The sequence below is a fragment of the Phalacrocorax aristotelis genome, chromosome 1 (assembly GCF_949628215.1).
Source record: "Phalacrocorax aristotelis chromosome 1, bGulAri2.1, whole genome shotgun sequence".
In the NCBI taxonomy this organism is placed as follows: domain Eukaryota; kingdom Metazoa; phylum Chordata; class Aves; order Suliformes; family Phalacrocoracidae; genus Phalacrocorax; species Phalacrocorax aristotelis.
Genome location: NC_134276.1, coordinates 71588581 through 71607537, shown reverse-complemented (window position 1 = coordinate 71607537; position 18957 = coordinate 71588581). Strand labels below are relative to the sequence as shown.

The following is an 18957-nucleotide window of genomic DNA, read 5'->3' as shown; positions in this document are numbered from 1 at the left end:
AGACTGAGGAGTAACCCCTCGGTGTGTGCATAAAGGGACAGATGATGCAGTCTTCCCAGGTACGTGCTAAGTTTCCTGGGGAGAAAACAATAATTCAGGACTGCAAAAACAAAACAGCCAGGAAGGTGTTACAGGAGATTTTTGTAATACTAAATGACTTAATTAAATGGCAGTGAAAGCAAATATTTGATAAACGCAAAGTAAAATACTGCAGTGAGAGCGGGGTGGAAAGGGAAGGAGTCCTTCCTTTTTGTAGTGGTGGGTGCTACCTATCTGTTCCTGCTGAGGAAGTCATCAAGGACAGTTCTGCTATAGCATCAGGTTCATGGCTCAAAAGAGCAAACAACATGGAAAGGAAAAACAGAAATAAACAGGACACATACTATAAAGGTGTATAAGTCTACAGGACACTCACAGCTTCAACACTGGATGAAGGTTTGGTACCTCCTTCTCTAAAAGGATGCAGCAGAAGTAAAAAAGAAAGAGAAGGACAACAGAATGAGGTTGCCACAGAAGGGGACACGACCTCAGAGAGGCACAAACGAGGTAAGACACGGTAAGAGATGCACAGAATGATGAGCGATGAACAGAGTGGAGAAGAAAGGACAGGTCTGCACAGCACAGATCTTAAACTGCAGAACTCATTGCACGCCAAAAATATTAATGGGTTTGCAGAGCACTTAAGTTGAGCTCAAGGAAGAAAATTTCATTGGGGCTGGGAATCACAACAATGAGCATTCGACCTTTGACTCAGGAAGTACCTAAACGGCAGCTGGCCAGAAGCCAAGTGTACGCTAGATGCTTCTGCCAGCAGTCATGGACAAGACGCTGAGCTAGACAAACATCACCCTGTGTTTCTGTGTTCAGTTATGGACGTTTATAGCCACAGGTACTCACACAATTTTCTTCTGTTTTAGACCAGTCACTTCTATGAGGAAACCTTAGTTTCACTTCAGCAAGCTATCGCTCTCCCAAGTCTTCTACACCCTCATATCAAACCGTAACTCCCAGTGTCTCTCACAGGTTTAAGAACGAGCCAGAAACAGCCGCTTGGGCCCTTTCCACTCTGCAGACCACTGACATGGTTTCACCTTCCCAATCTATTGCATGGTTCTTCAGCCCCACAGAGCCAAACCTCCTTCTCTGACAGGAACAGAGAATTACAATTTCTCCATGGGTCAGCAAGACAGAGGGGAAGACAAAGTCGGCCTGTTCCGTATATCCTCAGCTCCTCTGTAAAGTGAAACGTCTTCTCATAGACTGGGCGTTCACGTCAGCTGACAAAGTTCATCTTTCTACCCGTTTATACACAAATCCGTACGAGTTACGAGGAACCTTCTTCTCCCACAGTCTTCCTCTCTAAACTACTGAGCTGTCACATTATTTGACTGAAAAGATTCAACTTTTTCTCTCTGTGCATCACAAGTAAGGCTGGAAAGCTCTCATTCACGTCCATGCTTTCCCAAGTTCTCCAGCCAGTCCTGCTGCACACCTACACTGACTACTTCCTCAGCAATCTGCAATCCTTTGATCTTCTTCCTAAATCTTACAGTTAGAAGTCCTTGCTGCACTTGTTAGTAAATTCTGAATTGGCCCAAACTTCCAAGGACTCCTTTGTTTCCCTGAATCCGCTGGCCGCGGCAGGAAGCTCACCGGCATCCTCTTCCATCTGCTTTGCTATTCTAGCTGTCTTGCGAGCAGACCTCTCACTGTGATCTAGTCAGCTGGCCAGCAGCTGCTCTACCAGCAAGGCTTCTGGATCACGCCTCGCACGGCTGCACACCCTGCTTTTTTTTCCCGAAAAGCATCATTTTTTGACACCTGTGTATGCACGTGGGGCTGTTAACACCTCCCAGACCTTGGTTTCTTTCCCATTAAAAATGGGTCTTGGCCCCTCAGGCCTTTCTGTCACTCCCGGGGGTGGGACCCGCCCCCGCGGGGGGACGAGCGCACGGACAGGGGGGCAGACCCGCCGTAGCCGCGCGCCGCCGGGCTCCCCCTACCGGCCCCAACGGCTGCCGCGCCCCCACCCCGCCCCTCCCCGCCCCACGGGAGCGCGCGCAGCCGCCCGGCGGCAGCGGCAGCCAATCGCTCGCGCCCGCCCCGCCCCCGCCGGGCAGCTCGGGCCAATCCCGTTCCTCCAGGGAGTCCGAGGGGAGATAATGTGTGTGTGTGTGGACGGACCGCGGCTCTCTAACCCGTCCCCCTTCCCCTCTCCGGTGCGGCCAATCGCGTGCGCGCCTCCCCGTTGCCGAGCCGGAACGTCTCGTCGCCTTACGGCCCCGCCGTAAAGCGCTGCCAGCGCGAGCACGGCGTTACAGCAGCGGGGAGCGGTGGGGCCGGAGCGGGAGGCGGTGGCGGCGGCGGCGGTGGCGGCGGCGGGCGGTGTCGGATGCCCGGGGGCGGGGGGAGCCCGGCGCCCGGCACTCAGGTGGGAGCGGAGACGGGCGAGTCGGGCGGAGCGGCGGCGGGCGGCGGCGGGCCGCCGGGCGGCAGGATGAGCCTGTCGCCGAAGGAGCTGTCGAGCCTGCTGAGCATCGTGTCGGAGGAGGCGGGCGGCAGCACCTTCGAGGGCCTCTCCAGCGCTTTCCACCACTACTTCGGGAAGGCCGAGCACTTCCGCCTGGGCTCCGTCCTCGTTCTGCTGCTGCAGCAGCCCGACCTGCTGCCCAGCCCGGCCCAGCGCCTCACCGCCCTCTATCTCCTGTGGGAGATGTACCGCACCGAGCCCCTGGCCGCCAACCCCTTCGCCGCCGTCTTCGCCCACCTCCTCAACCCGGCCCCCGAGCGCGGCGGCGACGAGGCGGAGCGCACCCCGCTCTCAGGTCTATATGCAGCTATTCAGTAACCTTTATAGTTACGTGCGTTAAGTTAATACAGGTATGAAGTTGTATTGAAAAGGGCGATTATTTTCCTTTCCACGAGTCCAGCGGTAGGCACCGTGCTGGGCCGGATGGCTGCACGCTGGCGCAACTCCACGCGTGTGCCCTGACCTGTGGTCAGACGGTTCCCCTTCTGCTGAAATCCCGTGCAAATACAACCACGCACCAAACCTGTACCCTCCGGGGAGGCTGGTGTGCTGGTGCCGAGGGGCTGACCTCGGAGAAAGAGGAAAAGATGGCAAAGCTTTGTTTTTCAGTTATTTGGTAATGAGACTTTTGCTGGAGTTTGGCAGCCCAGATTTGAAGCAGCCATGCCAGCTCTTATGTATTGTATCTGGTATTAATAACTCATGACTCAAATGTACCTGGCTTTTATCTCCCCTTCGTTTTACTGCGGGTGGCTTTGTGCTTGCCTGGTTTGGGAAAAAAGCGGGGTGTTTTGTTTTTTTTTTTTTCCTTCTCCATGGCAAGCGTCTCTGAGCTTGGTGCTACATAGGTTGGACCATGGCAGGGGGTGGGAGGGGATGTTGGAAGAAAGCTGTTGCAAAAAGCTGGAGGTCATGGGAGGCATTGGACAGTGTTAAAGCTGTGAAACGAACCTCTTAAAGAAGTACATGAAACACTTTCCCATTGCAGTAACCTCAAGCATGGCAGCGAGGGGTAATTCGGTTTCTAAAAAAATTACTGCTGTAACTTACAGTATGAATTGCAAAGTCTGGTCATGTTTAATGACCACTCACTAGTTGTCTGAATTAGAAAGCACGTAAAAAAACGCACTCCAACTGGTTTAGCATCAGGCATTGCATGTCAAGGTGCCTGATACCGATCAGTATAATGTTGTATTTTGCATCGCTTTAGGAGCTGAGTACATAGCACTATTGCACCTCCTCACAAAGACTCTTCAGTTGCACTGGTCTTGCCACAAATAACATGTTAGTTTGCATTTTATTTTTACTTGTTCCACGTGAATCATATAAAAACAATTAATGCTACTGCCTTAAAAATTGGGAGTTGTTTTTCATTGTGTCTTCGCAGGCTTCTTACCGCCCATAACTCCTCCAGAAAAGTTCTTTCTTTCTCAGCTGATGTTGGCCCCCCCTAGAGAACTGTTCAAGAAGACTCCACGGCAGATTGCTTCAATGGACGTGGGGAACATGGCCCAGACTGTGGACATAAGTGGGCTTCAGCTGGCGTTAGCAGGTAGGGAAGATTTGTGGCTGTGGATCGATTATGAATGGAAATGCTAATTGTAATGTGGCTACGAGTTACTTGAGAAACACTTGTGTCCATCCTAAATATGAAAAAGGTTGAACTGTGCTTTAGGGTCTTCAAGTCCACATTCAAGCACATAGAGAAACTTAAAGCAGAGATTGCGCCTTAACTGTTTTATCATACTTAACAAACAGCTTTTTAAGCACTTATGTCACTGCCTTAAACATTAGAACATTTTGCAAGCATAGGAAGATTTTTGTCTTAAGCTTTGTGGGACCTTTTTTGGGATGATTTTTTGTTTGTTTGTTTTCACCCCTTTTCACTCTGCAGTATTTCTGGTATGAGAGAACCACCACAGCTATTACACTGTCATATACTGGTACTTCAACTGCACCTGGCAAATTAGTTACTAAAATTATAGCATCAGTTTTATAAAATGAAGTCAGAGCTTAGAGTGTTAGCTCAAGAGTGGGAAGGCAGTCTTTTACTAGATTGAAAAGAAAAGCAATGTGATGCTTATTGTTTGACAGGAGAAAAGGAACATGATTGTTCTGATCACATTGACTGAGTCACATCTGGAGCTATTCTGAAATACAAAATGTTGGGAACAAGGAGTCAGTTTGAACACCAAAAAATAGCAGGCTTTTTCCTAGGTACGTGCAAATGGACTTGCTTGCTTGAAAACTGACCATCCCACTTCTATATCTGTACAATGTGGTTTATTGCTCTGAGGTCAGGCACTAACTAGGCTTTTTCCCTCCTGCAGTTGTGTCTTGGTATCATTATTTTTTCTGTAGAATCCAACATTGGCTTGTTTTGCTGTGGTATACTGTCCCTTGTTCCCAGTGTACAAAGGTACTCTGGTGCCCTCAGCTACTATCTCCAGACCATGGGATCTTTTGAAAGTGAAAATTGAATTACCCTTGCATACCACCATGGGGGAGACAAACCTTTCTGGTTCCTGTTCTGTTCATCCTGTCTGTATTTTCTAGAATAATTCAGTGCATCCAGATTTTGTGAAATTCAGGTAACTTGTGATTTATTTTTTTTTTAGTATTAGGTGTATGTGATGCCTTAAAGAAGCCTGGAGCTTTTTCATTTGTTTCTATTTGTTTTCCCCTTGGTACTGTGTTTGCTTTGTGAATCGCTTGTTCTCATTAAAAATGAAACGCGTAGGGAACCTCAAAATGGTAGTTATATGGGTGGGTACTCTGGGCCATGCATTTCAATTTGCCCTTTTGAAAACAGAAGATACTGATGGCTTAAAGTACAGTACAAAGTCATTAATGGGGCTTTGCAAAATTAAGCCCTTTAAGATGTACTTGTATCATTATTTACATAATACAGTGAACATGCATAATTAACGGCTTATGAGCAGTTTTAGGAGTTATGTAACAAAACAAGCTGCATCGGAAAAAGCTTCATGATATCTTTCTCGGGCTTCTTGCTGTAGCTCCCCAGAATAAATGTCTGCTTTCTCTTCATTTTCTTAAAAGATAAATCTTTTGCTCGTTTTAATATTGCATGCTCCTTGGCTGTCTATTTGTCATATTTTGGAAGGTCTGTGAGTTTTTTGGAAGTCTTCAGTATGCTCCTAATGATTCAATATGCTGGATGAAGCTGTGCTGCTGACAGTGCATAAATACTCATATTAAGGTGCTTAGATACGATGTTTGAGGTGTTGCCTTTACACCCTTTCCCCCCACATTTCACAGAACAGAACAGTTGTAAGGCTTGGTGGCCTTTCAAAATTGTGGTCCCTGAGATGAATTCAGGGCTATTTAGAGCAGGATGATTTTGGCTTGCTTTAGAATATACCTGCAAAATCAACTTCAATTATTTAGAAAGCATTATTTTTTTTCAATCAGCATATCTAATCTAATGTTTTTATTTTTCCCTCCCTTTACAAAAAAAAAACCCCAAAACTTGGCTTGTGTTCTGTCATTGTGACAGTTCACTTGCAGCTGTATGGTGGGGGTTTCTAGTTTTGATTATTCTTTTTGTTTTTAGGGTTTCCTCCCCTCCAAAAAAGTACAGTGTTGGAATAGAGCATCTTGGGAATTAGCATTAAAACTTGCATTGTTCCCTTTTCCGTTTGGTCTACAGAATGTTCATTCGAGCCTTGGTCTCCCCCTATAATTTGGTTTGGTTGATCTGGTGTGTTACTGTATCAAAAATGTCACTTTCTCCTAGTTGCAGGAATGGGTCTTCTGCCAAAGTGCTTGTAACTGTTTGTCTGCTAACCCTTATTTGATCTAAGAGTAATTGACCTGTATTAAGGTTAAGTTAGTAATACATTGTAGAGCTTTCCTTTAAGAATCAAAGAAAGTTTTTTTTACCTGTAAAAAGAAACAACATAGCTCCATAAGAGAACCTAAGTGATTTGTTTGCAGATTTTTTTTAATTTAAACATTTAAGTTCAAGATGCTGTATTCTTTCCTTTTAAATCAGTGTTCTAATTCTTGCTTTTGCTTACCTGAAACTGTTGATCCAGCCCTATTTCTTAAAGCAGTGAGGGTGAGCTTTTGAGCTTCAATGCGTATAACTGAGGCCTCACAGAGGCTTCCAAAATCAGTGAATTGAAGGACTGTATCTTAAACTCTTATTTCTAATTAAGCATAGCTAATCATTTGAGATTATGAGGATACAAACAAATCGGTGACTTACTGACCGATGGACTGAAAAAAGACACCCAATATAATTTTTTTTTGTAGAACTTCATTTGTTAAATCAGCCTGTCTGTTCAGTGCCTAAGTGAAAGTACTCACAAGCTGGAGTTCGAAATAGTTTGAAGTAGAAGACATGTTTTATAAACCAGCTCATTTAGACTTTGACTTTAAAATTGGTTTGTGTTTTTTTTTTTTTTTAAATAAGTGAAAGGTATGCTAGTTGTTGCCTTTAACAGAAGAACACACCCTGCTGTGCTGCTTCAGTGGGGAATACGTGCAGATGTTTGCATGATGTGAAATAATTGGATAAAGTAGGACAGAAAGTCAAAAAAGAAATTAGCAAAGGGTGGTGCTTTGTTTTGATGATCTTTTTGTCACTCTCAGTTTCAGCATCTCTCATGGATTTGGTTGGAGTCATATGAAATGCTTCATATACATGGGAAGCAGGGAAGGGCCAACATGGTTGCGCAGAAAGGAGCAAGCGCACTTTGCTTAGAAGTGACAGGAACGGTACACTAAATCTGACAGCACTACACTTAAATAGTTGGGAAAAGAAGTGGTGTTTATTTTCACATGGAACTTTTTTTTAAGGGATTCCTTGTGTGGTACCAGCGATTTTGGACTTCAGGTTACTTAAGGCTTAATCTGCTGCTTAATGCCCCCTCTGTGGAGGGTGGGGAGGATGTAGTTGGTTTTTTCTGGTTTTTGTCTGCTGGGGTTTGTTGCGCTTTTTTTTGCCAAAGCAATGGAAAACATGATCTCTCAAAATAACACAGAAGATATCAAAGATGAGCCGTTAAGTCTTCAGATACAGGAGAGTGATAGATTGTGACAGGAGAACACCTAAAAATCTGACAGAGTTTTGAGCCCCATAGTCTTCAAGTCTTCAGCTGTATATACTGAATGTAATACTATTTTTATGTAACTTGTCTTATGTAACATGGTTTGTAATTTGGTCTTTAGAGGAGGGATGCTTTCAGCTCCTCTTTGGTTTGCTTTAATGATGATGTATGTAGAATCACATAACAACTAAACTCCATCTTGTTCCACACAAGCACTTGCTGTAGCTTGACGGCAAATGCAAAAGTAGCTTACGCGATGCCACTGAAATGTGTTGGATAAATTTGAATAGCTGACTTCAGGTTTAGTATGACCATTATCATTGTGGAGCCTGTAAATATATCTGAGATGATATTTTAATTCCCTGCTCTGAGAAGAAGTGATTGCAAAACTAGATATAGCGTGTGAACTCTTTCAGGAGTACCATGTGAACCTGCTAATGTTCCTTTAGGTGCAGATTACATTGGTTACGTTCCTTCTCTAAAGCCAAGGCTATGCTTCAGATTAATTTCTATTTCTTCTTTGCTGCATACCTCCGTCACTCACCTATTAGCTGGCACTCTGAATACCAGCTGCCTGACACGGTACTAAATTTCATGTTGATGTTTTCTGTGGTTTTTGTGGTTGTTTTTTTCTTAAGCTAGCTCTTCTCTAAAGCTGCTTGTTTCTTACTACTTTTAGTATTCCAGGCATCTCTGTTTCAATTTTATGCTTTAATATTATGGACTGGCCTTCTTTCAGAACGTCAGTCCGAGCTGCCAACGCAGAGCAAGGCCAGCTTCCCCAGCATTCTCAGCGATCCTGACCCAGATTCTTCCAACTCTGGTTTTGACAGCTCTGTTGCCTCCCAGATCACAGAAGCCTTAGTGAGTGGACCAAAACCTCCTATAGAAAGTATGTGCATTTTCACATCTTTGTTTCTGTAACTCATGGCATGCTATATTGTTATGCTTCTCCAGGTGAAATGTAATGTAATTCAGAGGTATTTCCATGGTATGAAATGGGAATGAAGATGAACAAAACAGTGCAAAACTGTGTCAGGCTCTCTCTGGATCAGAATCTGTAGTGTTCACCACATTTCCAGACTTCTAAAAATCTGGAGCCTGTCTTCAGGATGTTACCTGTGTCATCTGTTGGCTAAAACAATGGGTCTGATGTCCCTTAGATCTTAGTCTCCTACACTAAGATCTGTATTGACAGCTAACGCCTTCCAAGGAAGCAGTTACTGTGGAAGGAGAAAAGACCGTAGGATCAATAATGTAGTGATCTGAATCAAGAGGAGAAACAGGCTGATATAACAGCATCACTAAATGTCATAAATAAATGTTTTTCTGGGAGGCAAATGAGATTGTAATGCTGTTCTCAGTGTTACAATATCTTAAAGAAATGGGGGCTTTGGGGGTTTTCCTTTTTTCACTGGTGTAAAACGGAGTACCTGAAGCCTAGAAACAGTTTCACATTGTTGCCATTTCAGGTCACTTTCGACCAGAGTTTATTCGACCGCCTCCTCCGCTCCACATATGTGATGATGAATTGGCATGGTTAAATCCAATAGAGCCAGATCACACAATTCAGTGGGATAAGTCAATGTGTGTTAAGAACAGCACGGGAGTTGAGATAAAAAGAATCATGGCAAAAGCTTTTAAAAGCCCCTTGACTTCCCCCCAGCAAACACAGGTAAGTATCATGCACTTTTCTGTCTAGAATGATTTTTGTAAAAAGCTGTCTATTAACTCATGTATTTTAGAAAACTTGGATCACTTTTATTGATCTGTGTTTGGATTCAGGGAACTCCAAAGACTCTAAATTGTAAACACCTAAGAGTTTTGGATTGGCTTTATATGAATAAGGAAAAAACCTTGGAATTTCATAGCATTAACTAGACATAGTTACAGTTGATCAATAAGCGGCACCAATATTTTTCTGCATGGAAAAATCTTCATATAACAAAGTTGTTCGTGCTTCTGTGGAAGCTTTTGATAAGTATGTATTTCAGAAATGCCAACACTGTTCAATTCCCTGCCCCCTCCCCATTTTATAGTATTACCCCTGATTTCAGCTTTTTTGATAGTCATTTATACCAGGACTATAAAATATCCTGTATTTGCAGAACGTTTTCTGAGAACAATGAACTTGAAATGGAGGTTTCTTTCTGCTGGACAGGAAACTAAAGAAGGCTGAAACTTTTCATGTGTTTTTTTTCCCTCCCTCCTTTGCCACCCACTGATGACAGACTACTAAATGCCTGACATGGAAATTTTGAAGTATACCTCCAGTATCTTTCAATAGAGATGCCCAAATCTAAAGGGTTATCATTCTCCTGTAGCTGAGATGTATTATAGCAGTTTCTTTAAGCAGTAATTTGAATAGTTAAAAAAAAACCGGAATTTTTTTTTCTTTACAGCTCCTTGGAGAACTGGAAAAGGACCCCAAGCTTGTTTACCATATTGGTCTCACTCCTGCCAAATTGCCAGACCTGGTTGAAAACAATCCTTTAGTAGCTATAGAAATGTTGCTGAAACTGATGCAGTCTAGTCAGATAACAGAGTATTTTTCTGTCTTGGTCAACATGGACATGTCTTTACACTCAATGGAAGTTGTAAATCGGTGAGTCCTATCTTAAATCTAAGGACGTTTCCTTAAGTATGTAAAATAAATAACTGAACAGTTATTAAGTGATTGTGAGGCTGGCCACAGGGCTGCATTTGGATGCATTCTAAAGACTACCAAAAGTAACAGGTATTGAAGAAATGACTAGTCAGATAACGGGAGGGAGGAGTATCAAACTATCATTCCCTTTTCAGTTTCTCTATGCTGTTTGTGTGGTTTTGGTTTTTTTAATACTCCTTTAATAATAGGACTTAGTGTACTCTGATTAATGCTGCAGATGAAGAGAGTGATGTGGATTCGTTGCTTTTTACAACTACCGGACTGTCAAAGTCTGTTTCTTTCATAAAGGCTTGACTTGCTTTTTGTGTAGTTCCTTATTGGTGGTGCCTGTGGTGAAAGAAAAAACCTCTTATTTTAGTCCAGACTAAGTTTGTAAAGTTAGCTGTGGGTTGGTAATAAAGAATTGAACCTCTTAAACATCTTCAGTGCTAAGTTCAGAGAACGCTGCCAATTTTAAAGTTCGTTTTTGCAGCAGTGCTATTTTAAAATATTACTGTAATGTTAACAGCTTCCTATTAGCAGTAGCAAGACTGCAACTGAAGGGGCAAAACACCCCACAGCTTCCCAACAGAAAGATGTGGAGGCATATATAGTATATTTGTGATTTTATATAATAAATATTTTTAATTAAAATTATTTTATACTAATTATAGCATACCATATTTTACCATATTAGGTATGGTAAGAAGCACGTTTCTTGCACAGGTGCTATGCTAGTTAATCTTTCAGTCCCTGCTCCAAGAATGGAGAGGCTCATTCAAAGGAAACTCTCTGTTACTCTTTAATAATAGCAAAGTGTTTCTACTTTGAAAAGAACGGGGAAACACATACTGTGTTGTGGATAACTTCACCTGGAGTTGATAGTTACTAGAGCATCATTTTATTGAGCTGTTTGATATGTTCAGCTCAAAACAGTATTTAAGAGAGTTACCCCTTAAGGGAGCCTGTCACTGCAATCTATAGCATGTCTAAAGTCTTATTCAGACATCAGGTTCCTGGTTAATAGATAAATGTCACTAGCAAGTATGTCCTACGTCCCAGGAAGCTGCAAGTATAGTTACTGACTTGCAAAATGACCAGTTACTGGATGTGCATGGTTTTGTCACTGTAGTGACTGTCACTCCATCTAATGGGTCACAATCTAGTCGTTCCTGGTGAAGAATTCACATTCTCATATCTTAAAAATTAGCCTGATCTCTAGCTTCTTTCTTCTCTTTCAGCTGAGGTAGCAGTTGTGTGCTATTAGGACATCTGGAAATGTTAATTTTGATCCCTTTTGAGGTATGCTTGTGTGGAAGATAGAAGACTACAGTGGGACAAAGGGCAGTTACTGTGAGAATCCTCCGCAAAAAGTTAATGCCACACAGCTGATCTGCTTAATCACAACTCACATTCTTGATGCTGCTTAAGTGAACAAAAGGTGGCATTGTTAAATAGCCGTTCTGCTTTACGGTCATGCCCTTTCTTCATTGGGAATAACCTCTGCATATAGGTGCAACCCATTTTCTTAACAGAATGCTAGCCCCTTCAGTGGGAAAACTTGTCAGACAGCTAATCCCCACAACCTACAGACGTACAACTCCCACTTAGTTTCTCTGATTTCTTGGCAATTACTGAATGTGAACTGCCAAATCAGCCTCGTTCAGCAGTCTCTCTGCAGCAGAGTTGAATTGCACCTTTGAGGACAGAAAAATTTCTGAAATAAAGCCCTCCCTACTGGTGCAGACTGAGAGCAGTTATTGCTCTGAAGTTGGGCTAGTGATCACAACATGGAGAAATAGTGGTAAGAAAAGAGCTTTTACTCCTGTCTGGGGTAGCTACACGACCAGTCAGGCATGCTGGTTCTCCCACAGCGTAACTACCATAGGAACAACTTTTCTCAAACTGCAAAACGATGGTCAGTGCAAACAAGGCAACACCGATTTTTAAGTGAAATAAGACAAAAACTTGAAGTGGAAATCTCAAACATGCACTGCTTTCCCTATTGCTCCCTCCCCCCTTCACTACTTGAGATAGGACTGTGATTAGAGTTACACTGGTTAAATTCTGTGTAACTTTATGGCAGTTCTACATTTAGCGTATGATATCTTGAGAGCTGTATTGCTTCTTCAACTAAGAAACAGTGACTGCTCAAATACTTCAGTAGTCAGTATTGCTAAACTACAAATAGGTGTGCTTTGCTGTTAACCCTTAAAAATACACTAATACAGTTCTTTGCAGTAGTTCTCCAGTTCTTCTGTAGTAAGACGTGTCTGAGATTATTGCGCATCTTTAATCTCCGGTTAACACTTTCAGCTAGTCAGGGTCTCTTATTTGGCCTATAGATAATTCATACTGTTTCAGTTCCTAGGACTAAAACTTGGATCTGAAGGAACTAAGGAAACTGATCTTTCGCCATTACAAAGGAGTTATTCCGGTTGTATACTTAAGGAGTTCAGCATCTAGATTCATTAACTGAAATTCAAATATGAATATGCAAAATTGTATTGCAGTGCTATTGCTGAAGAATCTTGGTACTCGGACAGCTTGGGAGCTTCATCGTAAATTGGAAACTCGCATCATTGGCCGTTTGTATAATAGAGCAAATGTTTGTGGGCATGTCAAATATACTAGAAACCAGTCTAACTCAGCTTCTGTACTGTGTCAGAGTGAAAAAAGTTTTGGGCTCCTAATGAAGAAATTGAAATGATTAGAAATATATCTATGGAAGCTGTCAGAAATCAGCTCTGTATGACGTGACTGGGAATAAACTAATGTCACAGGCCTAACTCATCCATTTTGCAGTGGAATCGCTGGATTTATGGCTTCATAAACCACTGGATATTTTTAATTTGAACAGGCTTACTACTGCAGTTGATCTCCCACCTGAATTTATTCATCTTTATATCTCCAATTGTATCTCCACCTGTGAACAGATTAAAGACAAATATATGCAGGTGAGTACTACAGTAAATTGATTAGAGAAAAGGGCCCCATGTATTGTTTTGTGTAATATGTGCTGAGATTTTGTACGGCTGGTGGCATTATGTTATTTTTGTCTTACTGTTGCTTTATTTCAAAGGTACATTGTTTTTGTTTATCTTTCTGCCCTAACACACTCTGCAGTTCTTTATAGTGTTTAACAGATGTTTCTTCACCTTCTTATGAGACTTCACAGGTAATTACTGTTCCCTGTTTTTCTGTAGACATAATACACTTCTCCCTGACAAAGCTGCGGTTTTATGTGGCTCAGGTCCTTACATGCAGAAGGTGTATCTGTCACTTGGTGTGCCTTTTCTTCACCCCCAGCATTAGTTGTTTGCCTTCTGCTTAGTTTTAAGCTTCAAGTTTCTTTTCTGTACAAGTGTGCCCACTACTTCCAGACCTTCGAGATGATGTTAAAAAACTTGTGTGGAAGTTTTGCCCTTGAATCATGATTATTACCCACCTATGACAGCTTGCAGATCTACTCAAAGACCTAAAAACTTGGTTTTCTGCTGTCCTAACACCATACTCCCTGCTTCCCAAGCCTGTCATACTTCCTCAGTACCAGCATGCAAATTGTAGCCACTTCAGGGATCTTTAAACCCCAGGGAGGCTTCCACACCTTTGGCACACAAGGTTGTCTATATACTGTGCGAGATACTCCCTTTTATCCTAAACAGATCTGTTGGTTTCACCAAGTGCCCAGTAGAACTTGTTTTCTTGGATGTCATTGGTGAAAAACAGTTCTGTGTTCAGTTTACCCAAGGCTTTGTGAATCTTGACCAAGTCCTGCCTCAGCTTTTTCGTCTCAGTACTGAAGAACTGCAGCCCCTTTGGTCTCTTGCAACAAGGCAGCCGTTCCTTTTCGTTCAGCTTTTTTTGGTGTCCTCCTCTAGTGCCTTCTCTACCTCTACTATATCTTTAAGCTGCAGAGACGAAAACTGTGTGCAGTACACAGGACGTGGGTGCTATGTGGTTTTAGATAACGGCAAACCCCATCCCCCCAGTCTCATTCTCACTACCCTTCCCAATGATGACTAATCATTTGTTATCTTGTGGTGACTGCTGATGGTTCTCTGCTTTGGGACTGTCAGATACACATATGGGTGGCTTGATCTGTGACCTGCTGAATAGCTGTGCCTACTGCATTTGGTTCAGAATCGGAAAACAGCAGCAGACCTGGGCTGCAGCTGAGAATACGCCCACAAGTGGGACACAGTGCTTGGAGGGGCCGCTGAGAGTATATAGCAGCTGTGCTTCAGGCACACGGGACAAAAAGGAACAGTGTCAAGGAACGCATACTGGTCACCAAGTAGTATGCGAAGTGTGTGAGGTCTAACATTTGTTAATACTGCGTACGAGGCCTCACAGCAGCTGAGACACAAGATGTTTTGTCTGAAAAGCATGGCACAAAAACACTCCTATTGGAAGTGAACAAGGCGTGATCCTCAGAGACTGGGAGTCAGCCAGCATCTTGCATTTGTACTTTTGTTCTGAGTTTCATGTTCCTCAATTATTACTCTTGCAACTTAATTTGTGTTGCAGAGAAAACGTGATGCCTTTTGATGGTAGTGAAGCAAATAACATGTTCAGTTTCTGAATTCTCTTGGTGTAGGTAGCAAACTTTGCAGTAGTAAGCTCAGTTCCTGTAAAAATAGTTGGTAGCTTCTTTTCAGTGTAAAATATTCTGAAATACTTTGGACACTTAGCCTATCAAGTCCTCTCAGTTCTGATAAACATTGTTAATGTATATAGTTGCTTTTAGAGAAAGGTTTGGGTTCAACTCTTTCTCACAATGTGAACTATGAGACCACTTCAATGATAAAGATCTGATTTTGTCCTTGAGGAAAAAAGGATAAAGCAGATAGATAGTGACTGGATCTGCGTGTGACAAATTGTAGGTGCCAATTCCTAGATCTCCACTCCCCAGCTCCCAGTGTGCTCTACCGGGTGTTACCTAAGCAGACCTTAGGAAGGAGAAGTGCTTCCCAGATCCCATGTTTTCACTGGAGCAGGTGGAAAATCACAGCTTGCAGCCATGAGCTCTGAAGTGTCTTCTTGGATTAGGTGTCCCTGGTACTGCCTTTCCTTCTAAAATAGAGCAAGAGGGTCATGTGTTAAGTCAGCAATAGACCTCTTCCCACAAGGCAAGTTTGGGATCAGTTCTGCCGCTGTTACTTCCCACCTGGAGTGCCTTAATCATGTGGTGATGGGGAATTCTGAGATGTGAACCTTGTTCATTTTTCTTTATGAAAGAAAATAAGACTAAGTGGGAGGGGTGACCCTAGTGATGATACCATCTTGGGCTATGATCCCTTCTCTCTGAGTAAAGAAATTAAGTACCGTGCATGTGTAGATCTGGCGTTCCACTTGTGTGTGGGACTAATCTTGAGAAAGCTCCTGTATCAAGAAGTAAAGTACCATAAAACAGAGTCCATTTTTTAAACACAGTAGTAGTATGAGAGGTGGAGAATAGGGGCAGCATGTACAAAGCTTGGGAACAAGATTACTGCTGAAGCTGATTGCTCCTGGAATTGCGTCAGTTGTACTGCTGAGGGTCAACAGTCCTTTCACTGACTTGGTTGCAAACATTTATTTGGTTTATGAAACCATCTCTCTTCTGTTTCAGAACCGCCTGGTACGTCTTGTTTGTGTCTTTCTTCAGTCTCTAATCAGAAACAAAATTATTAATGTACAGGACTTGTTTATAGAAGTGCAAGCATTCTGTATTGAGTTCAGTCGGATACGAGAAGCAGCTGGCCTTTTCAGATTGCTGAAGACGCTAGACACTGGGGAAAATCCATCAGAGACAAAAACATCAAAATAAAAACCACTGTGTCACTGGCAAAAAAAAAACTCTGCCAGTGTTCCATACCAATTACTTGTATATTTTTAACTTAAATCACTGGAGTAATTATGTAATACACTATAAATAGCATTTTATTCATTTAAACAATAAATAATGCTTTTTCTGATACATATGCTTGAGTTTGTGAAATGTGTTAGACTTTACACTTCTGCTGTTTTTGACTCTGGGTTAAGTTCTGTATGTCACACATATCCTGACCTACAGGCTCTAATTCCAGAGGGGATGTACGTGATACTTGCCATTTCACAGCAAATTTACGTATTAATCTGGCACTCACTGTCTCTGTGTCCAGAAGTCAAGTCGTATCAAAGTGAGTAACTTTAGTTGCTGTTTGCCCTTTCTTTACTGTGTCAGACCTTCTAGCAGCTGGATACAGCTTCTAATGATGCATGCTGGTCTTGGTGAGTGAAAGAAAGTCTGTCTTGATGTCTAAAAAAAGCTAAAGGCTTATCGTTCTGTGGCAGATATGAAGTGTTGGGTGCTGTAGGCTCAGAGCAGTACTCTCTCTTTTCAAGATCACTGAATTTTGCCAGGATGCTGGCCTTACACCATCAGTAGTTGAAGTACCACACCTATTTCATGCTTGTAAGAATCTTTCACTGATGAAAGATGGTTGGTCCCATTTCTTCTGTAAAAATCCAAGTCCTGAGCTGCTTCTCACTTCAAAACTTGCATAGGCAGCTGCTTTGTGGCTACCAAAATTAAAATAGCCTCTTCCTTTTAAAGCATGTAGTCATGATGCCAGGTGTTGGGGTAAGGAGTCTGCTAAAGTATTAGTTTAAGCCGAGTGTAGAATAGCTGCTGTTTGTTATTTAAGCCCTGAGACTGAAAAGGAGAACATCTTGAAAAGCTAGCTACTTCCAAGTTAATGCTGCTTGATAAATGAAAGCTGTTTTAAATCTTCATGTGTCTCACACTTTTATGAAGTGTAAGGTCAATACTGCAAGGTCAAGAATGTCTTTTAGCTTCCTCTTTCCAAGTAATTTAAGTTGCTTAATTGCTTGGATTGAAAAATCCCATTGATCTCTCCTCATGCAGCATAATCTCTTGGTAAGAAGTCCTGTGAGGAGTGTTTGCCAGTTATTAGGAGTTGGACTTGTACAGCTTCCCAGAGTTAAGATGTATTTGAGACCACATTTGGAGTACTGGGTCCAGTTTTGGGCCCCCCAGTTTAAGAAGGACACAGAACTGCTTGAGCAAGTCCAGTGGAGAGCCACAAAGATGATCAGGGGGCTGGAGCACCTCCCTTATGAGGAAAGGCTGAGAGACCTGGGTTTGTTCAGTCTGGACAAGAGAAGACCGAGGGGGGATTTCATCAATACCTATAAATAGCTGAAGGGTGGGTGTCAGGATGATGGGACTAGGCTCTTTTCAATAGTGCCCAGCGACAGGCCAAGGGGCAATGGGCACAAGTTGGAACAGAGGAAGTTCTACCTCAACATGAGGAAAAACAACTTCCCTGTGAGGGTGCCAGCGCAGTGGCACAGGCTGCCCAGGGAGGGTGTGGAGTCTCCTTCCCTGGAGACATTCAAAACCCACCTGGATGTGTTCCTGTGCCCCCTGCTCTGGTTGTGCCGGCTCAAGCAGGGGGGTTGGATGAGATGATCTCCAGAGGTCCCTTCCAACCCCTGCCGTTCTGTGATTCTGCAATTAGGCTAACTAAAGTAGCATTTATTTAAGGTCTGTTCCAATTCTAGACATTCCTTCTAGCACCCCAGACACTTGCTCTAAGTCAGTGTTAGTGCGCAAGCTAGCCTAACTTGCTGCTGGATTTGTACCTTACTGCTTCAAATCCATTAAAGTTTAAGTACAAGTTGACTGTCTTCTACACACTAGTACCCCTCTTCAAAGACAGTTAATAAAATGCTTCATATAGGTTTTAGATTTTTGTTTGGAACTTTGTATTACAGCTTATAAGAAAGTAGGTGGGGCCATCAGAAAACTGATTACCACTGCTTCAAGGCATTGCAATCTGCCTTATGACTTACAGAATTACTTCAGAAGAATTTAAGCCTTGCAAAAAAAAAAAAAAAAAAAAAAAAAGAGTAGGTTGCTACAATGATGTTATAGGAAAAGCTTATCTGTTCTGGCTCTTCACAGTATGTGCTTCAGTTGTACTGACATACATTAATCCCTGGTCCCTGCATTTGTCCTGTAATTGAAAAAAAATACCAAGAAACAGTCTTACAGAAGTGCCTGTGATGAAAATTGTAATATGTTTCTATACTTGGGAAGTAGGCAGAGCTCATTAATTTCAGAGCCCTGTGCATTGATGAGACCATTCACACTTGTTACTGCATTCACTGTATGCTTCTGCATTACTTGCTTGTTAGGAGGGAAGTGTCCCCCATTCCCTAGGTTATTGGGCTTATGTGACAAGGTTGCAGTAGCGGGGGGGGGCTGCAGGGCAGCCCCTCTGAGGTGCAGCCAGGGCTGCCCTGTGCCAGACCCAAGCAGGCGCTGGCTGGTGGCACCTCTGTGGTTACTCTGTGTACCCCATGGAGGATCCACATTGCATCAGTTCTTTAAGAACTGAAGCCCATGGGAAGGGCCCCACACTGCAGCAGGGGAACAGCATGGGGAAGGAACAGCAGAAGCCAAATGTTACACACTGTTCCCAGCCCTCCTTGTTTATCTTGACCCATGAGTTTTATCATCTTGTTTTGTGCCCTGTCCTATCAAGGAGGGGGAGTGAGAGCAGCTGGGTGGGCATCTAGCAGCCAGGCAAGGTGAACCTATTGGTTACATCGGGGAAACTCAACAACATAGAGAAGGGGTCTTCACCAGCATGAAGGTAAGCCTGAGTTGTGCTGTGCTACTTCAGTGTCTCAGATACATAAATATAAGTGTA

General features: G+C 42.9%; 1 protein-coding gene across 1 annotated transcript; it reads left to right on the top strand.

Moving 5' to 3' along the window:
* The first annotated feature begins 2233 nt into the window (after nt 1-2233).
* On the top strand, nt 2234-16216 carry CNOT11 (CCR4-NOT transcription complex subunit 11). The gene is made up of 7 exons (XM_075092688.1): nt 2234-2825; nt 3918-4082; nt 8345-8497; nt 9078-9280; nt 10008-10210; nt 13113-13209; nt 15867-16216. The coding sequence occupies exons 1-7, from the start codon at nt 2393-2395 to the stop codon at nt 16062-16064; spliced, it is 1452 nt and encodes a 483-aa protein (XP_074948789.1). The 5' UTR covers nt 2234-2392; the 3' UTR covers nt 16065-16216.
* The last annotated feature ends 2741 nt before the right edge of the window (nt 16217-18957 follow it).